Raw genomic sequence first — 21,124 nt, forward strand, 5'->3', positions numbered from 1 at the left:
AGGAGAAGAATGAAAAAAGGAATGGAGTATATTTCCTGAAAAGAATTGACAGTTTATCAGAGGAGATGAGCAACTATAATGAGAGCTTTAAAATGTTTTAGTGAAAAGCAAGGTCATGAGACAATTCTGGATTTTTATTGGAACTTCTGGGAAGGCTTAGTTCAAAAATGTCACTCATGACAATTGGTGTCATGAGAATTTGGATAGGTAGAATTGGAAGAGAACACTTAGATATAGAAGAAATAGCTTTAACAGAGTTACAGGATTGAGAATTTCTTCTTGTGTCTAGAAAGCCAATAAAAGTAGTCCTTTGTATTGGCTGGAATGTACTAGGTCATTGACGAAGGAAGTTGAGGAATCTAGTTTGGATAGTGAAGAGAAATCTCAGGATGTAAGGGCAAGGAAAATGTTGAGATTTTAAGCCTGAATGGCTGAAGTGGATGTCATGTGTAGTTATCTTTTAGGAGAGAAAAATAATACATCTACTCCCAATTTACCATTTAATAGCTCTTTTTATTTATTTATTTATTTATTTATTTATTTATTTATTTATTTATTTATTTTGCTGGTCTTGGAGCTTCAACTCAGGGCCTGGACACTGTCATACTGAACCAGAAATGACCTGACAACTAAGAAGGTCTGCTTGGATTGGTTAGCAAAAATTATTAGTGGAGGAAAGGAAAGTAGTTTCAGAAGAAAACCGAGGTATGGTAGGTTTAAGGTATAATTGAGAGGTGAGGAAACAAAAATGAGAATACTCTCTGGAGAAGCTTGAGTAAGCATCTCTTTAGAGAGTTATACTTCTGTTTTTTGTAAAATAAGAAAATTTGGCTGGCATGGTGGCACATGCCTATAATTCCAGTACTTGGGAAGATAAAGTAGGGGATTCACTGGTTCAGGGGGTTGAGATTGAGAAGATTGAAGTTCCAGGCAGGCCTGATCAGAGAGTCAGTCTTGACAAAAGAACCTGGGCATGGTAGTGTGCACTTGTTATCCAGCTACAGTGGAAATCATAAATTAGGACGATCACATGCCTGGGCAGGAAGCCCAGTACAAGCCTGGTGCCAGTGGCTGGGATCCAGAGGATTCAGCATGGAAAGCAAAGTCTTCAAAACTTCATCTCCAGTTAACCAGCAAACAGCTGGACTAGAGTTGTGGCTTAAGTGGTAGAGCATCTGCCAAAAAGCAAAGCTGAGCGAGTGTGAGGCTGAATTCAAACCTCAGAACTACTAAAATAAGTAACCAGTGTAAAAATAGTGTTGGAAGGCTGGTTTAATGGTAGAGGGCAAAAACAAACCAAAATAACAACAAAAACAAATAGTAGAATACCTAGTAAACGTGAAACCCTGAGTTCAAACCCTACACACAAATAAATATGTATATATGCTTTTGTAAGGATTTTAAGCATGTTAAACTAAGGAAGAAACTTGTGGAAGATAGGATAACCTACAGAGCAAGATTTAAAGAAGGCAGAGGAGACACTGTTAAGTAACTCATATTTCATTACTTGTAATGGTGTATATAGATATATGTATGTGTATGTATGTGTGTGTGTGTTAGAAATGGAAAGATGTATGATAAGATGTTTCTCTCCCTGTCCCGTTTTTTGTTTGTTTTTTTTTGCCAGTTCTGAGGCTTGAACTCAGGGCCTGAGCACTGTCCTGGCTTCTTTTTGCTCAAGGCCAGCACTCTACCACTTGAGACACAGCGCCACCTCTGGCTGTTTTCTATTATATATGTGGTGCTGGGGAATCAAACCCAGGGCTTCATAGATACGAGGCAAGCACTCTTGCCACTCATATTCCCAGCACCTCTCACCTTTGTGTCTATCTACCATTTTCTCCTGAGAGGATCACTAATTTGTATCATCAACAAGTAGACATATCCATGATGGAGGGTATGCTTGTAGTTAATCCTCTTGGGGTTGGGAGGGCAAGGTAACTTTAGATAGCATGGATTTAATTGGTGGAGAGAATGAGAGAAATGAACAGCTTGTGAGTCAGACATGAGTGAGAAAGATGTGGCATGGAATTATCAAAAAAGAGAAAGGACATGTGAGAGGACCATAGAGGGCCTGCTTGTGGTGTGAAGCTTTGGTTGATGGACTGAATTTGCAGCAGCCCCATTCCACTTGATTTTGTGACTTGCAGGAGAATTTAACTGATCCTTTATATTTCAAATGCAAATCAATTTAGAAAGTGGGCTGATAAAAATAAATTCAGCACTTAGGCAAAGCAGTATTTGGGAACAGAGCCCCAAGCTGTGCTCCATGCCCTCACTGCTTATCACTGTAGCCACAACTTGTACAGTACTATGGCCTAGGGTGAGGAGTGGGATAGGGGGTGCTATTCAGGCTGTAGTGTAAATGTAAACAAAGGAAAGCTTGTTGGTTAAGAAATAGCACTCTGTCTAAAGGAAGAGAGGAGGAGGAAGACAGCAAAAACATCTCTGAGAAGGAACTGCTGTTCCTAAGGCATATAATTTAACAACTGGAAAACAGAAAATAGCTTTTCAGTACTTCTCATCTTTCTCAGCTAGTAGGAAGCTTAAGTCATCCACTGAATTTGCCTTAGTTTTCTTTTTGGTCTAAGTTGAAAGACTATAAATGAGATTTGTATTCACAGCTGTGAATTTTTAAATGGTATCTGATCATTTCTTATTTGATGTGAGGCTTTTTAAAATGTATTTTAATACATTCATAATCAGCTGGGAATGCTTAGTGGAGACTATACTAAATCAGCAGTGAGCCAGAGAAAGGTTTGGTTCTTTTAGTAATTATAAGAAAAGGAAAAGTTGTTGCTGTATTACTGCTACAAAAACGACAGAACACTAACACCAAATTCTTCTATATGGAGTTGCCGATTTGTTTTGTTTGTGACAGAATCTTGCACTCCTCCTGTCTCGGCCTCTTGAGTACTGGATTTATCTGAGGACACCACCCTGCCCTCCTGCTTTTCATAAAACAAATACTGTATCCTTTCCCCTTTGGCAGTATTGAGTTTTGATCTCAGAGTTTTGTGTTTAGTAGGCTGGCATTCTACCACTTGAGCTATTCCTCCAATTTCTCTGCTTTTTGCTGGTTATTTTGGAGCTGGAGTCTAGCAAATTCTCTGTCTATGATGGCTTCGAAGCCATCTTACTCAGCCTCCTGAGTTAGCTAGGATTACTAGCTACTCAGTGTAAGCCCCTGGTACCCAGCTCAGTATTTTATTTTATTTTCTTCTTTTTTGGCCAGTCCTGGGCCTTGGACTCAGGGCCTGAGCGCTGTCCCTGGCTTCTTTTTGCTCAAGGCTAGCACTCTACCACTTGAGCCACAGCCCCACTTCTGGCTTTTTTCTATATATGTGGTGCTGGGGAATCGAACCCAGGGCTTCATGTATGCGAGGTGAGCACTCTACCACTAGGCCATCCCAGCCTCACTATTTTCTTTAGAATGTTAAATCTTAGTTTGATTTTGCTGTCTAAGGCAATTTATTTAGCTTTTGGACCAAAAATATATCAGTAATCAACTTTGTTCATAAAATTACTTCTATTGTATATTGACATTTTAATCAGTAAGTTAATAGTTGGATATCTATTTCATTCTTGCTGGGTGTCAGTTACTATTTCATTTTGAACATGCAAAAAACTAGATACCTTCCTTCAAGTTGATGTAGTGAGGGAGAAATGACAAAGCAGCCTGTCTTTTGGGAATGACAGACAAGCTTGTCTTCTGGGGAAATCCAAGAAGACTCAAAAAGCAGTAGTTATTGAGTCAGGACTCAGTGATATTTTACCAAGAAAATTCACAGTGATAAATTTTAACATTTCTTAAACTTTTTTGTAATCCACTCCATAATTCCTTAACTCAGTCAACAGTGAACTTCTCACAAAGGGAGTGAGGGGAACTTGTGATCTGGAGGAGACACTAATAAAAGAACAAAGAGTGTTTATTCATACCCAGTCTAGTAAAAAGAACAGGTGAGAAAAGCTCTTGGTGACAATGCCAGGGCAAGAGAAGAATGCCAGCTCAAACCCTGGTGCTGGAGACATGAAAGACAGAGGGAGAAAACCATGTCCTGGAGTTCAGTCTCAAACCGAACCTTGTGGATTCTGATAACCTGGTTATCTGGTTTCTTCGTGTAACAGCAGGTTAGAAAGGAGGAAGGCATGTTGGCAAAGTGAAGTGTAATTATTGCTAGCCTCACTGGGAGAGAGGAAACAAAATTAGAAGTGAATTTAAATCTCAAAAAATGCAAACTTTGGAACCATTTAGTGTAGTGAGAACAAACTCCTCAAAAGCCTATGGACCTTCATTATATTATTGCATATCCATATATAGCATGTAATCACTCTTTATAGTAATTATCCTAAGTCATCAAAATATGTTCAGGCTATTCTAAGGCCATTCTTTTCCTCCATCTCAGTTTATTGGACTCATTATCATGTCTTAACTTGTGGTGGAAAATACCTTACTATCAGTGTTTCAAAATAAAATAAAAAGCAATAAAAATGTTTAATTTTTGCCACAGTGCTGTCAGTTTCATCTCTAGGGAATATTTAAGCTAATTGGTATAACCCTGAGCATACACTTAACTCTTACTGAACTCCATTTAAGGCTAACGTAGGTGTGTGGGGTTTTTTTGTAAATTGTAATAAAGCAAACTTTCAATTTTCAAATGTTCCAAATCTCCTATTTCTCAAGTAGTTCAGTTTTTCTTTTTTTTTTTTCTCAAATTTTTATTATCAAACTGACGTACAGAGAGGTTACAGTATCATACGTTGGGCATTGGATACATTTCTTGTACTGTTTGTTGCCTTGTCCCTCATGCCCTCCCCCCCTTTCCCTCCCCCCCCCAGGTGTTCAGTTCACTTACACCAAACAGTTTTGCAAGTATTGCTTTTGTAGTTATTTCTCTTTTTTTACCCTGTGTCTCTCGAATTTGGTATTCCCTTTGAATTTCCTACTTCCAATACCAGTAAACACGGTTTCCAATATACTCAGATAAGATTACAGAGATAGTGTAGGTACAAACATGGGAAGGTGATACAAAACATCATCAATAATAGAAACTACACATACACATAGGACGTTGAAAGTAGTTACAACTGTGATATATCACTTGTTTCCATAACATGGAGTTCATTTCACTTAGCATCATCTTATGTGTTTCTAAGGGTATAGCTATTGGGCCTTGTGATGCTCTGCTATGGCTTGCCTAAACCTGTACTAATTATTCCCAATAAGGGAGGCCATAGAGTCCATGTTTCTTTGGGTCTGGCTCACTTCACTTAGTATAACTTTTTCCAAGTCCTTCCATTTCCTTACAAATGGAACAATGTCATTCTTTCTGATAGAGGCATAAAATTCCATTGTGTAAATGTACCACATTTTCCTGATCCATTCATCTATGGAGGGGCATCTGGGTTGGTTCCAGCTTCTCGCTATGACAAATTGTGCTGCGATGAACATTGTTGTGCTGGTGGCATTACTGTGATTTTGTTTGTGGGCTTTTGGATAGATACCCAACAGTGGGGCTGCTGGGTCATAGGGGAGTTCTATATTGAGCCTTCTGAGGAATCTCCATACTGCTTGCCAGAGTGGCTGAACCAGTTTACATTCCCACCAACAATGAAGTAGGGTTCCCTTTTGGGCACATCCCCTCCAACAATTGTTATTATTAGTTTTCTTGATATATGACATTCTTGCTGGGGTGAGATGGAATCTCAATGTTGTTTTGATTTGCATTTCCTTTATGGCCAGTGATGTAGAGCATTTTTTCATATGTCTATTGGCCATTCTCATTTCCTCATCAGAGAAGTTTCTTTGTAAGTCTTTAGCCCACTTGATGAGGGGGCTATTGGTTCTTTGCAGTTTTGTTTTGGAAGAAGGTAATTTTTTTAGTTCTGCATATATTTTAGAGATGAGGCCTTTGTCTGTTGAATGTCCGGTAAAGATCTTCTCCCAGTCTGTGGGCTTTCTGTTTATCTTGAGAGCTATGTCCTTTGCCGTGCAGAAGCTCTGGAGTTTGATGCAGTCCCATTTGTCCAACCTTTCTTTGATTTGTAGCCTTTCAGGGTCTTTGTTAAGGAAGTTCTGTCCTGTGCCAAGGAGCCCAAGTGTTTCTCCTACTCCTTCCTTTAGTGTCTTCAGGGTGCCTGTTTTGATTTCAAGGTCTTTAATCCATTTGGAATTGATTTTGGTGCAGGGTGATATATAAGGATCTAGTTTTAGTTTGTTGCATGTGTTGAGCCAGTTTTGCCAGCACCACTTGTTAAAGAGGCTATCTTTCTTCCATACTATTGTTTTAGCTCCTTTATCAAAGATTAAGTAGGCATAGTTCTGTGGGTTTAATTCTGGGTCTTCAATTCTGTTCCATTGGTCTTCAGGCCTGTTCCGGTGCTATAGTAATAAAAACAGCTTGGTATTGGCACCGGAACAGTTCAGTTTTTCTTACTGCATGCTACAATTAGACTACAGCCTGATCATTCATTTAATAGATGCTTATTGGATGTTTGCTATTTACAAGATTATAAGACATAAATGGGCTTGGTTTATTGGAGTAGGATTTATTTTTAGCTATATCACACCTATTGTGTTCAATAGCTTAAAATAAGTAATGGAATTATTCTAAAGTTATGGTAATGTATATTATTTTATTTTTTAAATTATTATTTATTTAATGACTTTTTGTTTGTTGATGTGGTACTAAGGAATTAAACCTAGGGTCTCATTTATGCTACATAAGCACTGTACCACGAAGCCACAATCCCAGACCAGTATTATGTTACATATTGTAGAATAGTCCATTTGAAGATAGAAATCAAGCTGGAGAATAATATTACGTGCATGTAATCCTAACACTCAGGAGGCAGAGGCAGGAGGATGATTTCAAGGCCAGTCTTGGGCTACCCAGCGAATTCAAGGGGAGTCTTAAAGACATATTTGACCCTTTATCAAGAATACTAATTAAATAAAAAATAAAAGGCAGAATCAAATTCAGAGCAAATGATCCCATTAAGGAGGTGAATGATGTCTATAAAAACACAGACATACACATAGATCACTCTGCCTCATTGTAAATATAATCAACCTTTTCATTTTTATTTATTTATTTTTTGGTGCTAGTCCTGGGGCTTGAATTTAGGGCCTGGTTGTTGCTGTCCCTGAGCTTTTGTGCTCTATCACTTGAGCTAGAGCTCCACTTCTGGGTTTTGGTAGTTAATTGAAGATTAGAGTCTCACAGGCTTTCCTGCCCTGACTGGCTTTGAATCTCAATCCTCAGATCTCAGCCTCCTGAGTAGCTAGGATTACAGCTATGATTGGCCAGCATCTGGCCAATATAACCAACTTTTGAGACTAGTTTTTAAAAGCATATACAGGCTTGGACTTGGTGGTTTTTTTGTTTTTGTTTTTGGCCAGTCCTGGGGCTTGGACTCAGGGCCTGAGCACTGTCCCTGGCTTCTTTTTGCTCAAGGCTCAAGGCTAGCACTCTGCCACTTGAGCCACAGCGCCACTTCTGGCCGTTTTCTGTATATGTGGTGCTGGGAAATCGAACCCAGGGCTTCATGTATAGGAGGCAAGCACTCTAGCCACTAGGCCATATCCCCAGCCCCTGGACTTGGTGGTTTATGCCTATAATCTCAGCTACTTAGGAGACAAAGATTTGAAGTATTGTGGCTTGAGACCAACCTGGGCAAAAAGTTAGCAAGACCTCATTTCAGTCAATAGCTAGGTGTGGTCATGTACACTTCTATCCCAGGTCATTTCAGGAAGTATAAATAGGATCATAGTCCAGACTGGGCCTGGAGTAGGGGGAACAATCTTAAGACTCTATCCCAAAAAATAGCTAAAAGAAAAAAGTTGGAAGCATGGCCCAGGTAGTAAAGCTCCTCCCTAGCATGCATGAAAGAATGAGACCCTGAGTTCAAACCCCAGTATTGAAGGAAAAACAAACAAACATGTGTACACTACTTGAGAAAAAAATTGAGAGTAAAAACTTCTTTATTCAATAGTAAGTATGTGCTTGTGTTTTTTTTAATGGAGATATAGGATTATGTTAGAATTATCTCAGGCTTTTTCAAACTTCATACACATTCCCAGTCTTTTCAAATTATCAGAGACATAAAGTTAGAGGTCCCAACTTTAAAAGCAGATTTGTTTTTGTTCTTGGCTGTTACTAGCTTTGGCAAGGTCATTACCCATTAAGCCTGAATGCTTGTTTACAAAATAGTGACAGTAATGTGCACAGGGTGGAAATTATGATGAGCATCAGAAGGGATTATAGACAGAAAGCATTTAACTAAATATCAGGGCATAGTAAGTGCTCAATCACTGTTAGCTATTGTTATTTGGAAAGAATGAATTTGAAATAGAAATGTGAATATATTTCTTTATCATACTTTTTCATTTGAAACTCAGAAAGCTCTGGTCACCTTATTATAAAGTGTTTACCATTGTAAGCCTGTCATGATGCATTATATACATAAACTACTTTGTCAAATGGCAAAAAAAATTACAACACATAACCTAAAAAAAATAAGAAAAGTGAAGGAAGGAGTAAGTTGGGAGGCCTACGTATGAATGTTGAAAGGGGTGACATTGATCAAGATGTATTGTATTCATAATCTGCTTTGTTGAATAGCAACTCCTTTATACAACTACTTAAAAGTAATAAAAATATTCAGGACCAAAAAAGGAAAGGGAAAAAAGAAATAGGATAAAGGTCAGGGATTGGGATTTCATGGAAAAAGGAAAAGAAGGTATGGAATGTCAATTTGGGCTAGAGATAGAACTTTAATTAAGTATCATGCAATTAGAAATGAAGGCTGAAGTAGATGAGATTCCCAAGGAGAGAATTCTGAAAGGCTGGGAATCCTACCTACTGAACTGGTAGAAGAGGAGAGTTGCTAGGTTTCCTCAGCCACCTACTTACTGTATCATTCAAGCTTAGAATCTAATTGTCTTACGTTGTAAATAGCCAATGGTTTTGTCTCAGAAAATTATTTTTCTTATTTGTTTCCTGAATTTCATTGGAAACCAAAATCATCTATTACATGTTTTCACTCCCAAACTAACATTGTCTTGAAACCATAGAGATGGTTGTGACAGCTGGTTTGGACGAATGAGGTTCACGTCAATATAATTTAATCTAAATAAAAATACAATATAAATATAGAATGAATATTTGTTGCATAGAATTACATTAAAATAGTACATGTCTTAGATATATAGATAATTCTAAAATAGTCCTAAAATTACATGTGTTTATAAATGTTTGTAACAAAAATTCCTCCATTCTGCACTTCATCACCATATTTAAAGATGCACCCTATTCCTGGTCATTTAAGATTATATGTCCTGGTGCTTGTGATAACTTTGTTTATTCTAGAGCTATATTGCCTGTCATTTTGGTTTGGGTACCTATCATGAGAACAAATGTTTCTGAAAGCTTGAAGTGCTATCACTTGTAAGTAATTGAAGTGTTCTGGATTTTAAGCTGCTTTAAACTTCTATGAGACAGGGTCTTGCTTTTTAGCCCTGGAACTTGCTTTGTGGACCTGGAACTGGTACTCCTCTTGCCTGTCTCCTCGGTGCTGATCATAAGCACCTTCTTTGAGCTTTTTTAATTTAAAAATAAAATCCAAAGGTAGTGATAACTTTTATTTATAAGATGTTCTCTTTGGGACTGTAGCACACCAAGTTTATGAATTTTCTGGGTAGGTAAAAATTTAATAGTTAGGCACCATAAAGTATCATCTAATGTTTTATTATAAAGCTCTGCTTCCCTAACTTCTTGAAGAGTAAGTGTTAAGGCATGATTTTCTTCAAGATAGGAGTTAGTGTTTGATAATTATCATTGTATTTTGGTGATGACACAGATGTGAAACAGAATGCCTTCTGATAAAAACTATACCTTGCTTTCTTGAAAAAGTCTGTATTATCTTTTATGCTTGTTACTTGCTTTATTCTTATAAGAGGTAATTATGGAAAACACAACCAATGTTGTATAATACACTATTCTTCTGTAAAATTAATTATTGACCCACAACTGATCCCTTGCCTAGAAAACCCTCTTCAGTGTTGTTCCTTAGACCTTCCCAGTAATGCTCAGTGCTAAGGAATTTGAAAGTTCTGATGAATGCCGGATACTCACCAGCGGTCACCTATTTTCTTCTAATGCCATTCGCTGAGAAAAGTATAGAGAAATAGTATCTCTTTCTAAAGTATAAATGTATTATCTTTTACCAGAAATTATTAGGCTAAACTTCTTCAAGCCTTCTTTAATGTTTGTCTTGGAACTCAATAGTAAGCAACATTCTACATCTTTAAAGGTACAGAGGTATGGGACAGGAAACAACCTTGCCCTTGCATTGTGAATTAGCTTTCTTAAATATTTCAAAACACAAACTCTTCTATTTAAAACCTTTAACTTACAAACTTTATGGCTAGTGATAAAAATGTGCCTAGGGATTTAGCTCTGCTGATTGCCAACAGATGGCCATTTTCAATATAGCTATTATGTTACTTATGGCATTGGTTTCACACATGTATAGTTTTGTTTTGTTTTGGTTTTGTTGCCAGTCCTGGGGTGTGGACTCAGGGTCTGAGCACTGTCCCTGGCTTCTTTTTGCTCAAGGCTAGCACTCTACCTCTTAACGCCACAGCGCCACTTCCGGCTTTTTCCTTTATATGTGGTGCTGAGGAATTGAACCCAGGGCTTTATATATACGGGGCGAGCACTTTACCACTAGTCCATATTCCCAGCCTCCTCATACATGTGTAGCTTTAAAGTATTTTATAAATATTAAAAATCTCATCTTGCCCTTGAAAACAATGCTAGACACAAAAGTAGAAACAGTAAGTAAGCTACACATACGTATTTAAGATGATTATGAAGGATAGTCCCATCATGTGTACCTGAGCAGTTGACAGTAGGCATGAGCTGAAGGAACACAGGACATGTGCCCATCTGAAATGGTTTTGGCAGAGGATCATCATGAAACTGGAATGCCACTTAATGAAAGGCTTTGCAGCAGGTAAAGGTTAGAAGTTCTGCTAACTTAAAGGCTAAATAGAAGGATGGGAGTAGTTCTGCAGAAACTTATCTAAAACCACAGAAGGCAGCCTGAGTTCAAGGCTTTTTCTTATCTGCAGGTGTACCTCTGGTGAGGATTCCTTAGCTGCCAGAAGTTACCTCCCTTCTGTTGGTGAAGATTGTGGCAGGGAGGGGTTGCCTGCCATAGAAAAGTCCATCATAAACAAAAAATGCCCCAGTATATCATATAATGGGAATTGCTGGCCCCATAAACCTAATCTCACTCATGGCTTTGGATGTTTAAGCTGGTGGATTTAATAGCCTTTTGGAATCCAGTCTGTTTGTAAGTAGAGCTACTTCCATATTTCATGTACTGGGAATCCTACTGATCATTAAATTGAGTGGCAACAAAGAAAATAAAAAGATGAGTAAATTGCTGTTAGAATAGCTGTGCCATTCTGTGCAATTGCTGGTAGAATGACTGTGCTGGAATGTAGCCAATGTTGTTCTCTTGAACTTCCATACAGCTGGACTTGGTACTACTCTCCACCTTTAGGGAGTCTTCTAGCCAGGTTGAATTGGGCGCAAACGGGAAGGGTGACACTCCCCCCACTTTGTTTTCTACCCTTAACACAGAAGCCATGATCATATATCTTCATGTGGTTCAGTATCTGATTTTTAAGTTACTGTGAGGTGTTTTTTGTTTTGTTTTGTTTTGGTAAATGTTGTCTGTAGGATAGCTAGATATATTACAATTAGTGGGCCTGCTACTTAATGTAGGAAGGTGGTAATGTAGGAACGCTTATCTGTGGTCTGGGTTAAGGCACACTGTCTGGGGATCTGCCGCACCTAGAAATTGACATGGTTCCTGCTCTTGCATGCCATGCAGCAGCCAACTTATGTTTTCAATTATTCCCAATTTGTCATTTGTAAGATGAAATTTCAAAATGTATTTGTGACATGTTTCATTAAGTCATTGCATTTACTGTGATTCTAGACACTGCATTTCTGCAAGATGAAGTTTCTTTGAGTTGTTGTAGCCTTTTCAGTGAGGCTATTTTGGCCATGGTGTCCTGTTTTAAGGAAATAGCAAGACTTTTTTTGGCATAGGGTCTATATTTAGGCACTTATTGTTGATCTTTTATTTCCATGACTGAGCTAAACTAAGTCATTATTCGTGTTCTTTTCTGCTGGCAATATATTTTATCCTCTTCTAAATATTCTGCTTGTTAAATACTATGTGTTTGGTTGTGTTTGTTTTTTTTTTAAAGAAAAGCAATTGTTCCTAAACAGATTGACTAACAATACAACCAAGAAAGTATGTGACACTGAAAGAAGTACTAAAAATACATGTGTACCAACTAGGGAAGGTACCAAAAACATGTTGTTTGTGTTTGCCAAAGTTTAGTTTCTAAAAGATCCTTCAGAACTCTTGACTCTGTTTATTTGTACATCAAAGAGAGAAAGAAGGGGCTGGGGATATAGCCTAGTGGCAAGAGTGCCTGCCTTGGATACACGAGGCCCTAGGTTCGATTCCCCAGCACCACATATACAGAAAACGGCCAGAAGCGGCACTGTGGCTCAAGTGGCAGAGTGCTAGCCTTGAGCTGGAAGAAGCCAGGGACAGTGCTCAGGCCCTGAGTCCAAGGCCCAGGACTGGCAAAAAAAAAAAAAAGAGAGAGAAAGAAAATGATGACCTAATGCTCTTAAACTAATATCCCTTCTTAAAGGACAGAAAATAAATGTGACTTCTCATGTTGAGAGAAGATGTCATCCAGCGGTGGTTAATAGGCCTTCCGTTGTGTAAAATTTAATAACTATATACAAGTAATACTCATATAGCATTTGCTGTATTCTAAGGCATTATTCTAATACATTTACAGGTATTAATTTGTGTCATTCTCTCAATGACCCTTTGAGATAGGAGCTGCTGTTATTAACTCATAACTCATAACTCATTTACTCTTCATCACAGCCTCATAAAGTAGATCTCAGCCTCCTGATTATGTAGGATTAAAAACATGAGCCACACTGCCTGGCTGGAAACACTTACAATGGTTGCACCTGGGGTTCGTTCTGGGACTGGGATTTGATAAAGCACCTAGTCAAAATAGTACAGAGATGTTGTCAAGTATCACATCACATTTGGCCCAAATGACCCAAACTGTTAATAGTGGCCAGGGCTGAAAAACCTTGATTGGTATTTATTCGTTCCATCTCTTATGTTGGTTTATTATCCAAAATTCTTGAATTATTTTATTGTTTGCTTTTGGGTTTATAGTACAACTGCTTAAATTAACACAATCTAACTTCCGATAGGGTATTTTACTATTTTATATGTACTATTGTATATTTTATATATAGTATAAAAACTTTATAACAATATGCTTCTATTTTTCCTCTTGACCTTTGTACTAGTGTAATATATTTCACGTCTACATATACATAGATATTATATTATTATTATATAACTCCTAATGATTTTCTTTAAAAAAGTTAAAGCCAGGCATTGATGGCTTATTCCTGTAATCTCAGCTATTCAGAAGGCTAAGACCTGAGGATCTGATTCGAAGTCAGTGCAGGCAAGAAACTCCTTGACACTCTCTAATTAACCAGCAAAAAGTGAAAGTAAAACTGGCTCAAATGTTAGAGCATCATTTTGAATGGAAAAGCTAAGAGAATGAGGGGACCTGAGTTCAAACCCAGTACTAGCACACACAAAAAAAGTATAAATAAGCTATATTGAAATATAATTAATATGTATTGAGTTACACTTTTCAAGTACATAATTTAATCACATTTGACATATATATATCCATCTGTCTGCACACATACACACACGCTTTTGAAGCCATCACTACAATGAAGATTATGACCACATTCATCATTCCCTCAACTTTTCTCCTGCTCCTTAGTAATTCCTTCCCCACTTATCTGTTTTCTGTCATTAAAGATAAGTTAATTTTTTTCTAGAAGTTTTACATGAACGTTGAGAGGTTTTGCCTTCTTCTAGCCTAATTTCTTCGAGGTTTATGCATGTCATATATATCACTAGCAAAGCATTTTTAATAACACGTGCCAGGTAATTAGGTTACTATTAAAGAGCCTCCTGAATTCTAATCACTTGAAATGCATTTTGTTTTAGGTCATGACTGCCCAAGGAGTGATAATCACATGAGTTCACTATTGCTGCAGATGTCATTTGACTCACTGGAAAAATTCTGTCTTAAAGAAAATATCCTTATGACCACATCCATTTCATTAATAAATGGCTTGATGGATTTCCTTTACTCTGATTCATACCAAAGCTTCCCTTCTCAACCAAAGCAAGAAAGGATCCTGCATGAGTCAATCCCAGAATGCCATTTTTACATCACTAACAGGTGAAGAAAATCTCATGAATAGCAATCACAGAGACTCGGAGAGCATCACTGGTGAGTCTGATTGGATAATATTGAAATGCTATTATTTATAAGACAAAATGTAGATCATTTAGTCTTGCCTATGTAACTTTCTGTATAAACTCCAGTCTCCCTTTCCAACCTCAAACAGGTTGAATGAATCTCTCCACTTTTCATTCTCCTTTGTATTATCAAAATCTTCCCTGTGTGCTGTTTTCTATATCTCATTCCTCTGCATCCTTAAGTCCCTGTTGAATAGGAACTACATCATACTTTGTAACTGCATCATTGCTTTATACCTTCACAGGGTTAGGGCAGGGTTACCTATGTTTGTTTGTACACGCTGTAGGTGCTAGACAACAATGCCTGGCATACAAGACACTCTTGGGACTTAACAGGTTGTAGGTGCAAAACCCTTGTGTTTTATCTACAAAGCTGAATCAAAACAAATTCAGAACACTCAGACTTTTTCCCAAACTTTGGTTCTAAAACTCATTAGCCCACAAAACCTGATTTGATTTTTTTTCCTAGGCTTAAACTGTTTATCCTGAATATTCATGCTGACAACACAGTGATATTAAATATGGGATGCTGGTAAACTAGCTGGGGATATTAAAAACATACAGTTAATGCACAATCCCATTTTCTAAAAATCTAAAAATTTCTGAAATCTGAAACCCACTAAAGCCAGCTTTATTAGCCTGTCTTTATTAAGATCCAGTGGAATGCACCAATTTTAAGCATGCAATTTGAATTTTAACATATAACTAATGCAATTAAGTTATAGAACTTCCACAAAAAAATTACCCCACAAAAGTTCTCATGCACCCAAGTCTCTTCACTTAGCACCCCTACCTCTGGACACCCATCAGACTGCTTTTGGTGCTCAAGAATAAATATGCTTGATCTAGAATTTCAGATTCATTGAATCTGTCTTCTTTATATACAACAAAATGTTTTAGAGATTTATCCTCTTGGGGTTAAATATTAGTAGTGCGTTTATTTGTGCTGCTATTTTGCACCTACCCACTCATCTCTGCTGCTATAGCAGAAAAGCAATCACAGATTGCAATATCCACTGTTTTTCTTCTACGTAAATTGCTTGGCACAGTTGTTGAAGCTCTTCTTATTTTGTCTTGCTCCCACACACACAACTTCCATACTTCATTTTGGATACTTTCCATTGCTGTACATTTAAGTTTCCTGTTCTTCTTTTCTGGAGAATGTCTAATCTGTTCATTGTATTCATTGAATATTTTGTTTTTGAAATTATACTCCAATTCTACTTATTTATAAATATAGATTAGTCCTCTGTTTCTTTTTTATTAAGTCCACATTTCATTTCAATTCTTTGAGCATATACATATTTCTAGCTAGGTTTTTGTTTTATTTTTTCTTTCCTTTTTTCCTTTTGCCTGTACTACAGTTTAAACTTAGGACTTGGATATTGTCCATTGAGGCCACACCTCCACTTCCAGCTTTTTAGTAGTTAATTTCAGTTGAGACTCTCACAGACTTTTCTGCCCAGGCTGTGTTGGAACCTCTGATCTCAGGCTCCTGAGTAGATAGGATTACAAGTGTGAGCAACTACTGCCTAGCTTGCTAGCTATCTTAAAATTGTTTACCAGTTCTATCATCTGATTATGAACTTCAGTTTGCTTTTTGCATAGCTAATAATTTTTATGGGAGACAATATTATGAATGCTATGTTTTCACTTGTATGTGTTTAGTTATCTTTTTTGGAAGAATGTTATATTTTCCTTTGGCAGATTATTTGCTCATATAGTTATCTTCTTGAGATGTGTTTTTTGTTGTTGTTATGTGGGTCTGTACCATAGTATTTTTTTATTCTAGCATTAATTTAATCTTATCAGTGGCATGAATTCTGGAATTTCTACTGATTGCCTTAAATATTCAGTTCTGGCTAGAGAAGAAATTATGTGGGCAAGTGATATGATGATGTGAAGATGATTTGAATGCAATGAAAGAAGATCAAGTGTTCATTTGTTTGCTTAAACTCAGGGCTTGGATATTGTCCATTAGTTTTTTTTGCTCAAGGCTAGGTCAAGGTACTATTGCTCTACCACTTGAGCTGCAGCTCTACTTTTAGCTTTTTTGTTGGTTATTGGAGATAAGAGTGTTAGGGACCTTCCTTCTTAGGCTGGCTTCAAATCAAAATAGTCAAATCTCAACCTCCTAAGGAGCTAAGATTAGAGATGTGAGCCACTGGCATCCGACAGTGTGCAGACCAGTTTTTTTTTTTTCCTTCCAGTCCTGGGACTTGAACTCAGTACCTAGACACTGTCCCTGGCTTCTTTTTGCTCAAGGCTAGCATTCCATCACTTGAGCCACAGCACCCCTTCTGCCTTTTTCTATGTAAGTGGTGCTGAGGAATCGAACCCAGGGCTTAATGTACATGAGGCAAGCACTCTACCACTCGGCCATATTCCCAGCCATGCAGATCAGTTTTGAGGCCATATTCAAGAAAAACAAAAGGTGGCCTTGAACCCAATTAGAGACAATTAGAAGGAAAGAAGTAGATATATGGGAGAGATATTGGAACATTAAATAATAAGCCCATCTAAATTGTACATTATCAGAAATAAGAAAGCAAGTAGTAGGATCTCATTTCAAGTTTAGTTCAATCTACAATATGAATTGTACACTTATTTTAAAATTGCTTTTTGGTGATTTTGAATTTTTATTGGATTTCAGTCATACATTTCCTGTAGGAAATGTAATTCTTTTTTTTTGCCAGTCCTGGGGCTTGGACTCAGGGCCTGAGCACTCTCCTGGCTTCTTTCTGCTCAAGGCTAGCACTCTGCCACTTGAGCCACAGCGCAACTTCTGGCCTTTTCTATATATGTGGTGCTGAGGAATCGAACCCAGGGCTTCATTTATATGAGGCAAGCACTCTTGCCACTAGGCCATATTCCCAACCCGGAAATGTAATTCTTAATGAATATTATTTGAGTTCTTTATTTCTATTATAGCGTTGAATGCTTACTAGCCTATTTGGCTCTGCTTGTATTTGTTGTTATCTTTTCTAGGAGGCTGGAGATATGCCTCAATTGATAGATTGCCTGCCATGCAAGCATGAGGCCTGGAATTCATTCCCCAGTGCCACGAAAATTATATGAATGAATAAATAAATAAATCCAAGTGACATGGAAGTATTATAATGACAGTCTGTATATAATAGATATGTGACAGGAAGAAATTACATAATTAAATAGAATTTGTAATAATAAAATTTGCATATATTTTTCACAAGTTTAAGAGATCTCTCAAGGTTTAAGAGTTTCTTTAGAACCATGATTAAAGTATTTTTTTAGTTATCTTTAATTGTTGCTCAGAGGGATTTCAATTTAATTTGTTAGTTTGTGAGTACAATACAATAATTTTTTAAAATTTTTATTTTAAGTAGTTGTGCAAAGGGGCTTCATTTCTACACATCAGTCTGAGTACAGTTCATCTTTAGCAGTGTCACTCTTTTCATCATTCTCCTCCATCTATCCCTGATTAAAGTTTAAATGTACTTCATCTTTTCTCTTTGTGGCTGCAATAATATTGCCAGTTTTTCTAGACTACACTAAACTAAATCATCATTGGTGAGTTCAGGTCAAGTAATAGAAACTTGCCCTTTTGAAGGTTGTTTTCTTTAACTATGCTTTGTTGCTCTGCCAGAATTAGAGTGTGTTTCTTTATTCTGCCCACAAAGGAAATGCCAGATCTCTTAAAAGTGATAGGGTAGATATGACATCCTGTATTTTCTCTATTTTAAGCCCTAGTGTTTTAAACATGATAAAAAGAGATGATTCTCCTTCCCTCCCCCCCTCCACCCCACCTGCTGGTGTTTGGGAAGTGTTAATTGCTGGCCACTATTGAGAACAGGAAGCCAGGAACTACATAAAAATAGAAAGCTCCAGGGCTAGGAATGTGGCTTAGCAGTAAGAGTGCTTGCCTACCATGCAAGCCCTGGGTTCGATTCCTCAGCACCACATAAACAGAAAAAGGTGGAAGTGGCACTGTGGCTCAAGAGGTAGAGTGCTAGCCTTGAGCAAAAAGAAGCCAGGGACAGGGCTCAGGCCCTGAGTCCAAGACCCAGGACTGGCCAAAAAAAAAAAAAAAATAGAAAGTTCCAGCTATGTTCAGGAATATTGTGCAAGTGAGACTACTGATGTGAAATACTCAAGGAGAGCCTCCTAGGTACCTTATTCCTTATTTTATTTACTTTTAGCCATTACTGTGGTAGATGATTCTCTTTCATTTTATAGATTGTGGGAATTAAGGCTCAGACAAGAATGTGTTGTGTCTAATATCTCATAGCTAATATGTAGATGACTCATATTTAGAAGCTAGATATGATATCAAAGCCCATATTCTTTCTAATTTTAAAAGTGGAAAAAGGACAGTACTGTAAAGACTAGATGCTTAGAGGATTTGGGTAACATATAAGATTAATATAGTATGATTGCTATGATTTGTGGGAACTTACTGTCTAGGACATGTGGTCAGCCCTGATGGTAAGTAAAAGGGAGAGAACAAGAGGTGGCCCTATCATTGAGAAAGCACAGTGCTGGATAGAAGAGTGAGGTACAGCCCAGTGGTCCACAGCAAGTCACTTACCTTTAAGTTTGATTTCTTTTTTCTTCAAGGCAGGATTAGATGGTTTTTACAACTCTACCATTGAAATTTTGTAATTATTTACATGCTATAGCAACTTTAGACATGATTTAATTTCTAGGTCTAAAAACTCAATAATAAAACATTAATAATATGTGTATTGGAAATAGGGAAGGGAAGGGGAATATCAAAATCGAGAGACAAAGGATAAAAAGACAAACCAATGCAGCAGCAATACTTAGAAAACTATAGGCTGTAAACCAACTGTACAACTCATGGTGGGGGAAGAAAATGGGGAGAGCAGAAGGTGGGGAATGAGGGAGGAGGTAACAAGTTGGATAAGAAATGTACACACAGCCATACATATGAAACTGTAACCCCTCTGTGCATCACTTGGACGGTGAAGAAATGAATAAATTTTTTTAAATGATAATAAAAAGTCATATTTTAAAAGTGCCTCCACAAAGTGGCAGATATTGTGCATAAATATGTGTTTTTCATACATTTATCTCAGTTTGCACAGCCATATAGGTTAAATAGTAGATTCTGTTACCTTATCCATTTTACAGATGAAGAAACTAGGCTTGGGTACATTGCTGTACCACTACTCAACCCCAAATTTATCTGACTTACAAGTTAATACTCTGCCTCTGTATTATACTAGATTTATATTATATGAGATCTAGGGAGATTTTTAGGGAGGAACCAGTTTCTCTTTCCCTCTTTTAAATGGTCTTGTTTTCACACCTTCAGGATTTTAAGTACACCACATCTTTTCTTTTATTATTTATTTTTTGTTGGTCATAAGGTTTGAACTCAGGGCCAGGGCACCATCCCTGAGTTCTTTATGCTCAAGGTTAGTGTTCTACCACTTTGATCCACAACTCTACTTTGAGTTTTCTGGTGGTTAATTAGAGATAAGTGTCTCATGGGTTTTCCTGCCTGGGCTTACTTCCTTTGAATCATGATCCTCAGATCTCAGCTGCCTGAGTAGCTAAGATTACAGGCATGAGCTACCAGCATACAGCTAGTATACCACATCTTTTAAAATGGTATTTTTCCAGTGCTCATGCTTAATAAACATTAGTGCCATTTAAAAATGCTAAAATGTTTTTTTCTGGAATTTTGAAGAATCCCCCATGAAGCTAAAACAATATTTTTTTAAAGAAAATAGAGTTTTTGTCTCTTATGAAATGGTTGTTTTCTGCTGGTTGTTTTATACTGCGTCCTCCTCCTTCCCCCAACACATAAATACTAAAATATAGATTGGTAAGGAAGAAATAAAAAATCAATTCCAGTTCATTTTAAACTTTGAAAATAACTATACTCACTAAAGAATGTACTTTTAGATAGTATAATCTGAGGTATCATTTTTACTTCAGAAGTTCTCTTTTTTAAGAAATCTAGAGAAAGACCAACTAGCATATTAGAGTACTTGATTTTTAATATTTTTTCATTCTTTAATCATAGGCCTACTAGATTACTAGATTTTTAATAATTATGTGCCCTTGTCTAAAAAGTAATTTCTCTGATTTCCTCTGTAGACTAGCAAACTGAAATATACCATGTTCACTTACATGGGCTCTTTCCTTTTTAGATGTCTGCTCCAATGAGGATCTCCCTGAAGTTGAGCTGGTGAATCTGCTGGAAGAACAGTTGCCCCAGTACAAGCTAAGAGTAGACTCTCTCTTTCTATATGAAAATCAAGACTGGGCACAGTCATCACTCCAACAGCACCATGCATCCGATGCTCTCTCTCCAGTCCTTGCAGAAGAGACTTTCCGTTACATGAGTGAGTATTCTTTTTTTTTTTTTTAAGCGTTTTTAGAGTTTTTCTATGGGAATAAAGAGCATGAGCCATCATGGTACTGACTTTTAAAATACTAAACAGTAGCCATTATTCAGGTTTTATGTACTTTAACTGGAAATGATTAACAAGAAGAGGTATCTGAATGCAGGAAGGTGGCCATCCTTATGACTCTGACTGGCAAATATCAAATGCATACTTATAGACTCTGTTACTTTTCTTATTCCAGATTTTCCTCAGGCTGTGTACAAAAGAGAACTTTATAAAAAGTA

The 21,124-nt window shown here is 37.3% G+C and overlaps 1 protein-coding gene across 4 annotated transcripts in view; it reads left to right on the forward strand.

Annotated features, from left to right (window-relative positions):
- The window catches only part of Trak2 (trafficking kinesin protein 2), a 59,076-nt gene that overhangs the window by 5,400 nt on the left and 32,552 nt on the right, over positions 1-21,124 (forward strand). For 3 of the 4 annotated variants that reach the window (XM_048344957.1, XM_048344955.1, XM_048344958.1), the window contains exons 2-3: positions 14,164-14,452; positions 20,643-20,837. In XM_048344957.1, the coding sequence (XP_048200914.1) occupies positions 14,362-14,452; positions 20,643-20,837 (286 nt within the window). In that variant the 5' untranslated portion in view covers positions 14,164-14,361. Of the gene's footprint in view, positions 1-10,938; positions 11,362-14,163; positions 14,453-20,642; positions 20,838-21,124 lie in introns of those variants that run through there. The other variant, XM_048344956.1, reaches the window with a different exon arrangement.

Source organism: Perognathus longimembris, chromosome 4 (assembly GCF_023159225.1).
Source record: "Perognathus longimembris pacificus isolate PPM17 chromosome 4, ASM2315922v1, whole genome shotgun sequence".
Taxonomy (NCBI): Eukaryota; Metazoa; Chordata; class Mammalia; order Rodentia; family Heteromyidae; genus Perognathus; species Perognathus longimembris.